The sequence below is a fragment of the Fragaria vesca genome, linkage group LG7, assembly GCF_000184155.1.
Source record: "Fragaria vesca subsp. vesca linkage group LG7, FraVesHawaii_1.0, whole genome shotgun sequence".
NCBI lineage: Eukaryota > Viridiplantae > Streptophyta > Magnoliopsida > Rosales > Rosaceae > Fragaria > Fragaria vesca.
In genome coordinates, this window is record NC_020497.1 from 15,543,338 (window position 1) to 15,552,965 (window position 9,628).

Genomic DNA, 9,628 nt, shown 5'->3' on the forward strand with positions numbered 1-9,628 from the left:
ATAGGGTTTAAAAGTTGGTTAATAAACTTTAATTTGGAGTGGAAAAAGATTTGTGCATCCAATGCTATTGAAGATTGTGTAGTTAATATTATGCGATCATTACGATGAACAAATCTTATTCAAAATTGGAATAAGAGGGCAGAAAATTGAAACACACACAGGTAATAAATAATATTTTACTATATACTTTATTGACAAATACTCGAGTATAATTCTCTTTTAAAAGATGTTTTAACAAATTTCAAAAACCAACGGCATAAAACAAATACCTAACCTATCCACATTATGCAAATCTGATGAACTCGTGTTGTTGAGTCACTACCTCCATAGTTCGATTGGCTCTATGGTCTCTAATTCTTACATCGAAGGTTAGAATTGAGTGAAGCGAGGTGGCAATAATAAAACAAAGTGGAAAAAAAATGCACATATAGAGTCCAATCGTTGGTCACACTCGCATACCTCATACCTATTTAATTTGTAAACTTACACATTTCCAGTGATTGATAACTATACTATTTTAACTAGAACCAAATCCTTACAAAATGAAATACTGTAGTATCTCAACACCTAAATTTTAATATATTTTTCTTTTTTGAGTAAATTTTGAAATCGGGAGAAGAATACCCTGACTCTCACAATGTTGGTGTTTGCATAGTAGCTAACCGGTCCCCATGTCTCAAAGTTTATCCATGGGAGGGGAAACCGAGGTTGTTCTAGCAGAGCAACGATGAAAGCAGAGCTTCTTAATTACATGCAACTCATTCTGGAATTTGCAATGGCTCAAATTTGGCAGAAAATCAGAAATCAATTTCCAAGTGGCGAAACCTCAAAGCTCTTGCAGTGCTTCTCTCCTACAACTCCTTACGTATGCTGCTTTTGTGAGTTTATCCGTTTAGCTTTCCTTATCCATAAAGGCATAAACTAAACAACTCCCACTTTTTTCTTATTAAAATCCAAATTTCCAAACAATAAATTAGCAAATTAGATACCATAAAAAAGAAAAAGAAAAAGAAAAACACAAAAAAATAGATAGGCCTGGTCTTCAGCTACAGACGTTCTTCACTAGCTGGTTTGTTTCCTTCTTCTTCTTCCTCTATCCCACACAAATCTCTCGGTTCCCATTGAAACACAAAGCCCTGTCCAAACCCAACAAAAAGCTGGAATCTTTGACTCTTATTTGGCCTACCCTTTTCACAGAGACACTTGTACTCTTATGGGTTTGAATCCATTTTGGAAATGCAAAGGCTGAGACTTTGGTTTCTGAAGCAATCAAGGAAAGCCAAAAAGGACATGAACTTTGGAGCTGATTGCTCAAAAATGGATTGGTCTTGAAATGTGTGAAGTGGGTTTTGCTGTTTAGGATTGAGAGAATCGGTGCACCGCTTCGTTATTGGGATCTCATCAATCTGGTCCAGGCAATCCAGTAGTGTATTTTCTATTGCTTTAAAGCTTTTCATTGAAGAATTTGATCATTTTGTGCTGTTTTTGTTGGAGGGTATTTGTTGGTTTTGTATGTTTGTATGTGTATCAGTGGCTTTTGGATTTCATTGATAGTTGTATTGGGATTGAAGGGAAAAGTTTGAAGCTTGAGAATAATGGTGTCTGCTAATGACCCAATTGAATCGTTTTTTAATTCGATTCAACTAGTTAAGGAGGCGTTCTCGCCACTAGAATCGAGCATTAAGAAAGCTGCTAGAGACTTTGAGTGTTGCTGGGCAGGGTCTAAGAATAGAGGAAATGCTGTTGAATTGGTTACCCAATTCAGTGGTGGTGATAAGAATGGTAAAGTTCAGGTCTTTGGGGGGAAGAAGAGAGGTGCTCAGAATGTGGCAACTGTTGGTGAGGAGAGGAAGAAAGGGTTGTTGATTAAGGTTCCTATAAAGGCGTTTCTTGGGAAGTTTTCGCAGAATTTGGGGAATGGGGAGGTGTCAAATGTTGGGGTGAGAGAGAAGGATTGTGCAAAGGAGGATGGGTCTTGTGTGAACTGCTTGCATTTTGCAGTGTCTTGGTCTTTGTTTGTGAATAGTTTTGTGCAGGCATTTCCGGGTCCTTTTAAGATGGGTAAGAAGAGGCTGCAGAAGATGAGTGATGAGGATAAAGCATGTTCTTGTTCTAGGCCAGAGGTTTTGGGGGACTTGAAACAGAGGGAGTCTAAGGGCCATCGTGTCAGAGCAATTAAGAATGAAACTGTGTCACATAAACAAGAAAACGATGTGTCACTAGAATGCTTCATAGGTTTTGTTTTTGATCAACTTACTCAGAATCTTCAAAAGTTTGATCTGGGGGTTCAAGAAAGTGATCGTGAAACTTGTGATACTTCCCCACAGCCACCTCCTTCCTCTCACTTTGATCATTTTAGGGCAGTTACTGCCTTGCTAGAAGGTCGGAAAGCAGATGTAAATGGGTTTCTTGGAAACTTGAAATTTGCTAGAGTGGGAGGAGTGCCATCAGGTGTTGTTGGGGTGACGTCTCCAGTTAATGAAGAGGGTGATGATGGTGTTACTAGTGGAGAATCTGCAGGAAGTTCGCCGCAGAAGCTTGCTAGTGATATACTCAGTATTCCTTTATCAAATGTGGAGCGTCTGAGATCCACATTATCCACAGTTTCATTGACAGAACTGATTGAGCTTGTACCTCAGATGGGGCGGTCCTCTAAAGAGTATCCAGACAAGAAGAAACTGTTCTCCGTCCAAGATTTTTTCAGATACACAGAGGCCGAAGGTATGTTGTCTCAGGTAGCTTTTGTGAAATTGCACGTTGCTTCATGTTAAAGTTCTCGTTTCTTTGTTTGAAAGATTAGTTTCCAATATGGGGATTTATACTTGCTCATTTCCAATGACATAAAGAGCATTATTGTTTTCTGGTTTCCAAAAATTTCTCAAGAATATAAATTAATAATTGGTAACAGTTCATTGTCACCTTTCCGTACCTTATTGTTATATTTCATGGCAATAAAGTTCTTAAATAGGTGGTTTTGCCTTATCCAACATGTTTTCTCCTGTTACAGTTATCTAGGTAAAACGCTTTTATTTTATTTTCAGACAGTAACCCATTTTATCCGTAACTGTATCCAGGAAGGAGATTCTTTGAAGAACTGGATAGAGATAGTGATGGCCAAGTTACTCTGGAAGATCTCGAAATCGCCATTAGACAGAGAAAATTGCCACGGAGATATGCTCATGAGTTCATGCGTCGCACTAGAAGTCACATATTTTCAAAATCTTTTGGTTGGAAACAATTTTTGTCCTTAATGGAACAGAAGGAACCAACCATTCTACGTGCATATACTTCTCTATGTCTAAGCAAATCTGGGACGCTGCAAAAAAGTGAAGTGTTGGCATCACTTAAAAATGCAGGACTTCCAGCTAATGAAGACAATGCTGTTGCTATGATGCGGTTTCTAAATGCAGATACAAAAGGATCTATTTCTTATGGACATTTTAGGAATTTTATGCTCTTGCTCCCTTCTGATCGGCTTCAAGATGATCCTCGGTAAGATGAATTTCTATCGTCATTTAATTTCTATAACAACTTATACTTGCATATATTCACTCTTAATACCTTCATTTGTTATATTGTTGAGTCCAGAGTCACCGAGTTCCCTGAGCCCCTTGGGAAACATGATCTAGGCTGTATGTCCCTATCTGTTATTTTGGCAGTTCTGTGTTGTAACCCCGAAATTATATTCCGAACTTATATAATTTATTAGGAAGGAAAGAGTCAAGTATGCTAAGGGAAATTTTTAATTAAATACGTTGACATACTGGAGTCAAGGCAAAGTTTGCACAAATGCAATTATTTTATTTGAAAATACTGTCCACATTGGTTGGTGTTAATATGTGCAACTGTTTGTGATTCATGCATATGCATATATTAGTATATTAAGGAGCTGTGCAGAAGCAATCACACTTCCGAAACAATGTAGTCGTGCATGCACAGGGGCGGAACTACATTATGCAATGAAGGGGTCCGGATCCCCCCTAGCATTATCTATCTCCACTCAATCTACATTATGCATATATTAGTATATTAAGGAGCTGTGCAGAAGCAATCACACTTCCGAAACAATGTACTCGTGCATGCACAGGGGCGGAACTACATTATGCAATGAAGGGGTCCGGATCCCCCCTAGCATTATCTATCTCCACTCAATCACCATATAAATCTCCCATAATTGTGGTAATTTGGTGTTAATTCATTCATGAAACCCCCTCCCCCCCCCACCCCCCCCCAAATCAATGGCAACAATGACAACTAAAGAAACAAAAAAAAAGAATAACAAGATTTAATGTGTACTAATTACACCTAATTTATATAGAAGGAAATACGACAATGTTAGTTAGATCTACAATATTTTGCAATTTATTATCATTGATAAATAGCTTATTCAATTGTTTTATTCTATACTATCATGTTCTATATCTTGGCCCCCTTAAGGATCAAATCCTGGTTCCGCCACGGTGCATGCCTATATCAGTATATGTCTTTTTATTAAAAAAAAAATTTCCGATAGACTAGTGTTCACAAATTAGTGGGAAACTTTTAGCTGAGAATTAACTTCTTTTGGAATACGCAGGAGTATTTGGTTTGAGGCTGCAACTGTTGTTGCTGTTGCCCCACCTGTGGAAATACCTGCCGGAAGCGTACTAAGATCTGCATTAGCTGGGGGCCTTGCTTGTGCACTTTCAACTTCTTTATTGCACCCTGTTGACACAATTAAGGCAAAGTCTTTGAATTAGCAACTTTCACCGGTCTAAAAGTTAACTATTTCTGTAATTAGTGATGTTACTCTTTGGCATTGCAGCTTACAGTTTTCAATTTGTAAGGCATCCTCAAGCTTTTTTTTATGTTTGCCAGACTCGAGTACAAGCATCAAGCTTGACCTTCCCTGAGATTATTTCAAAGCTTCCACAGATTGGAGTGCAGGGGTTATACAGGGGTTCAGTTCCTGCAATTCTTGGACAATTTTCAAGGTTCCTCTTATGCTCCATTTTCTACTAATAATTATATGAAGACTAAAATGCAAATTTCGGCTTTTACGCTGTGTGATTCACTATCTGTCTGGCTGAGGTCTTTTCTTGGATTTGCAGTCATGGCCTTCGAACTGGAATATTTGAAGCAAGTAAACTTTTATTAATAAATGTTGCTCCGACACTTCCAGATATACAGGTATGATACTAATACTATATGTTTGTTACTATCTTATCAGTGACTCGTGAATCTCCAGAATTTCTTGTATCTTCACCACATTGTTTTGGATTAGTTAACTTCAAGTGCTGTTCCTGTAAGGAAGTAAAATTCTAAAATCATCCATCTATTCTGTCTTGGTAACCATGTAAATTTTTGATAAGTGCATACAAGCTCATTTTCTGTTTCTTTTCAATAATCCTTTGGGAGCCATCAGTATTCTTTGGTCATAGAATTGTATCCTATTTGAACATGTCAAGAAGAGTTAATCTGCTTTTTCTTCTCTAATATACATATAATAGTAGATATATATTATATATTTTTTACCTTTATGCAAAAGGAAAACCGTTCTTTCTTTCTCTTGGTGGAAAATATAGAGCAAGACGTATGGTAAGTTTGAACCCCCACCCCATGCTAAGAATGAAAAAAAAAAAGGTAGTATAGCATCTCTAGAGCAGTTCAGACCTATCTTACTGAAACTTTAGGTCCTATGTGAATGGGTTCTAACATTGTCCTGGATTCCCGCTTCGGTCTTCAGTTCTTTCTTTCTTGTGGACATGTACTAGGAAAGTGGAAACTAACCTATTGTTTGGCATGGTATAGGTCCAATCTCTGGCATCATTCTGTAGCACACTTTTGGGAACAGCAGTCAGGATTCCTTGTGAGGTGTTAAAGCAGCGGTGTCAGGCTGGCCTTTTTGACAATGCTGGGCAGGCTCTTGTTGGGACTTGGCACCAAGATGGTCTCAAGGGTTTCTTCCGTGGAACCGGTGCCACTCTTTGCCGAGAAGTTCCATTCTATGTTGCTGGCATGGGGCTTTATGCGGAATCCAAAAAGGTACAGTTATTTCCCATCTATCACTTTGTTGACTGTCAAAAAGTTATGTTATTAACTTCACTGATAACTGTCATGCTGGTTTAGGGTGCCCAAAAATTTCTAGGGCGGGAGTTGGAACCGTGGGAAACAATTGTTGTTGGGGCCTTATCTGGCGGGCTAGCTGCTGTTGTCACTACACCCTTTGATGTGATGAAAACAAGAATGATGACTGCTCCACAGGGACGACCTGTATCAATGTCTCTTGTAGCCTACTCTATTCTCCGCCACGAGGGACCCCTGGGCTTATTCAAAGGAGCGGTGCCCAGATTTTTCTGGATTGCTCCATTGGGTGCCATGAACTTTGCAGGCTATGAGCTTGCTAGGAAGGCCATGGACCGAAATCAGGAGCTAGCTGCTGCTGAACAGCTCCAGCAAAAGAAGGTGGCCTCTACTGGATAAGATTTTTGTCTCTTTGAAGTAATGTCATTACTTCAAACGTATCAGCAGTGGTCCCCTAGTTATTTTGAGATGAAAGCAATTAAATGCTGCCAGAAATTTTTGGCATTTTTCCACATTTGCTAGCCGCATATTGCTTGAAATCTCCATCTGTCGACATGTCCACCTTTTTTGTAAGACATTGTAATTTGTCATAGGTTTCTCTTTTGGGAATTTTTCTGGGCTCAAGTGATGGCAGGTGCAAATACGTTCTTGATCTTTTTTTTGTACTCCCAATTCACAATTTTGTACTTTGTAGTTTATACTGTCATCCCTTCTATGATAGTACATTAGTACATTTGACCAGAAACTTGAAAATGTAAATGCCACTATTTCAATGATAGTTTAATAGTTTTCTTTTTCTTTACTAATTTCTGGTTTCTCTTCGGATGGTCTGGGCATTCGTTCTAATGATGAATATGCGGTATCTGCAATGTTGTCATGTTTGCTTGAACATTAAAGGTTGAATGCCTGTTTTGAGGCATAGATTTGTGGCTTTATTCCTGAACATAATCGTTGCAATCAAACCCGGAATTCCTCTATCAGAATAAAAGGGGTAACATAAAGGGAGAACTATTGAAAGCTCAAAAATGAAATCTGGATAATAATTGAAGCATGCCTTAAAATTCAGATACTGCCTAATGTAAATGTAAAGGCGATGTATTGGCGTACTTCTGAAGGGGTGCTCTTAAAGCTCACATTTATCAAACCAGAAGTAACCAAATTACAGAGAAAATCAATGTGTCTTTATTATGAGGCATATGGGAAACATGACACATTCAAGAAAGATTGCCAAGCAGCGAAGCCTTGGGTGTCATCAATAACCCCAATAGTCATTCCGGATCTCGTCATCGAACTTCTTCCTGAGCTCAGGATGTTTCTCAAAGTATTCATCAGCAGTCATGGTGGCAATCTTTTTCTGTTTTCATCAAATGAAAAATGTGGGAAATCATATTCTTGATTCTATGTATGAGGTTAGGCTGAGGATTCAATGTATCAGGTTACCATAGGAAATAATTATTCATTACCTTCATCTCTTGTACTTCAGCTATCTCCTTTTCTAAGCGCTCTGACTCCTTCAAAGATTTTTCCTCTGCATCCTTTAGTTCCACCAACTGTAGTACAGCGCATATACAAAAGTTAAAAGAGAGATGGGGCAGAATCGGAGAGAAGAGACAGCATGAGAGACCGAGAGGTGTGTCAACTAACCAATGCATCAAACTTGGGCTTGTACTCAGGAGTGACTGTATCCACATACTTGGGGATCTTAACATCTGCAACAAAATTTCTTTTTCTTTTTAGGAGAAGAAAATATATAAAACTGACAACATAGAAAAGTAAGCTTGCATGTTAACAACCAGTCTCTCCCTCCATTAGATATACTCATATCTCTCAACATTTACACAGAATAGCAAGATAGAGGACCAGTGATGTATCAGGTCACTTGTGTGTGTTCTAACTTTGATACGGTCAGCAGTTATAACATGTCCAGGAGAGAACATTGACGAGAAACCCGAAACAGAGTGGAATTTGCTTCCACAATAGTACATCAGCAGAATACACATTTCACATGTCACTTTATGTGAATCTAGAAGAGAGCTTCAGCTCTCCACAGATCATTGAAAAATAATACATGCTTCCCCAGTCATACTAAAGTTCAAAATGATCCTCTATAAAAGGAGTCTCTTTTGATAAACCCTACTGAGCAGAAATCTAAACTCTTGATATTGACCTAGCATAAACAAGCAACTACGGAAGACATGTAAACTTGATAAGCATTTACAGTTAACAGAAAACTCGAATTCTAATGTAGCAATAAAGGTACGATCATAGGCCTTGGTATCTCACAAAAGAATGTTCAAGATAACCACTCTACCCCAAGTCAAGTCTCCAGCTCTCAGAGCAGGCTCTCAGAGCAGTATCCAATTAAATAATGCGAATCAAAACCTCATACAACCCCAACAGAACTTGAAGAAACACACAATATATGCACTCCCCAAATATCAACATGTAAATCAAACACAGCAAGTCAAAAAAGAAAAAAACATACTGTCATAGGCCTCCTTGTACATATCCACCAACCGAGACCCAATTCCTTTCCTGTAGTACTCCCAGTCAATCGGCTCAGGCTCCTGCACCAAACGACAAATCCACAATCAGCAACCACACTCAAAACCAGAACACTAAACTCCGCAATTGAGCTCAACACAACCACATATCCAATAATCAATCACAATTGGCAACCACACTCAAAACCAGAACACCAAACTACGCGATTGAGCTAAACACAACCACACATTCACTAATCAATCTGCCTAATCCTACATTTATCTATAAATCCCTACACCAATATACACAGTTCAGCTAAGCAATCAAGCTCGCTCCTTTACAAAACCAGCATAAAAAAGGCGATAAATTTCGACAAAAAAAAACATACCCATTACACCAAACACCCAATTATCACCAGAAATGCAACAACAGAGCCCAAATTCAACAAAATCAACAAAACCCAGATCCAAAAAGAGGTGCAAAAATCAAAGTAAAGATCTTGAGGTTGATGGGATATACCTGGCTGAACTTGGTCTCGAGGGTCTGGTTAACCTCATCGAAGGCGCGGCGGAGATTGGCGAACTCCTTACGGGCCTCTTCGGAGACCATGAGCTTGGCCATGCCGTCCCAGTCGATCTTCTTCCCAACCTTGAAGGTTAGGTTAGCCACATCCATCACTTTCTTCCCGGCGCCGCTCATTTTCTCTGGGTTCTCTCAAAGATTCTCGCTGCTTGTTCAGAAAACGATCAGGTGGTTTTCTCTCTCGGCTGGTTTAGCTATAAGGGGGTTTGGGTTTGGTTGCTCTCTTTGTTTGGGCTTCTCGTCTAGTTGGGTTTCACAATTGGGTCGAGTGACCCTCATTGTTTTAGTTTTTTTTTTTTTTTTTTTTTTTTTTTTTTTCATATTTACTTTGCAAATCCGAACTCTCTTGTTTAATAAAACGTTATAAAGTTGAACATAATAGGTTAATAAAACCAATCTTCATGGTTTTATACACTAGACCAACAATGTTTCGTCTCATGTCCAACTTCTAAATATAATATCCGGCCTTACTTATGCCTAGATATGATTCTATGATTTT

At 38.7% G+C, this 9,628-nt stretch overlaps 2 protein-coding genes across 2 annotated transcripts; one reads left to right on the forward strand and one right to left on the reverse strand.

The window, feature by feature from the left end:
* The first annotated feature begins 1,015 nt into the window (after positions 1-1,015).
* On the forward strand, positions 1,016-6,552 carry LOC101301340 (calcium-binding mitochondrial carrier protein SCaMC-1-A-like). The gene is made up of 7 exons (XM_004308754.1): positions 1,016-2,721; positions 3,075-3,492; positions 4,577-4,721; positions 4,858-4,973; positions 5,091-5,169; positions 5,791-6,024; positions 6,109-6,552. Exons 1-7 carry the CDS (start codon positions 1,596-1,598, stop codon positions 6,460-6,462), a joined length of 2,472 nt encoding a protein of 823 aa, XP_004308802.1. The 5' UTR covers positions 1,016-1,595; the 3' UTR covers positions 6,463-6,552.
* A 524-nt stretch (positions 6,553-7,076) lies between these two features.
* LOC101306170 (ATP synthase subunit d, mitochondrial-like) lies at positions 7,077-9,347 on the reverse strand. The gene is made up of 5 exons (XM_004307366.1): positions 9,067-9,347; positions 8,549-8,630; positions 7,708-7,772; positions 7,527-7,613; positions 7,077-7,417 (listed from the first exon to the last, which is right to left on the reverse strand). Exons 1-5 carry the CDS (start codon positions 9,244-9,246, stop codon positions 7,316-7,318), a joined length of 516 nt encoding a protein of 171 aa, XP_004307414.1. The 5' UTR covers positions 9,247-9,347; the 3' UTR covers positions 7,077-7,315.
* Between the last annotated feature and the right edge of the window lie 281 nt (positions 9,348-9,628).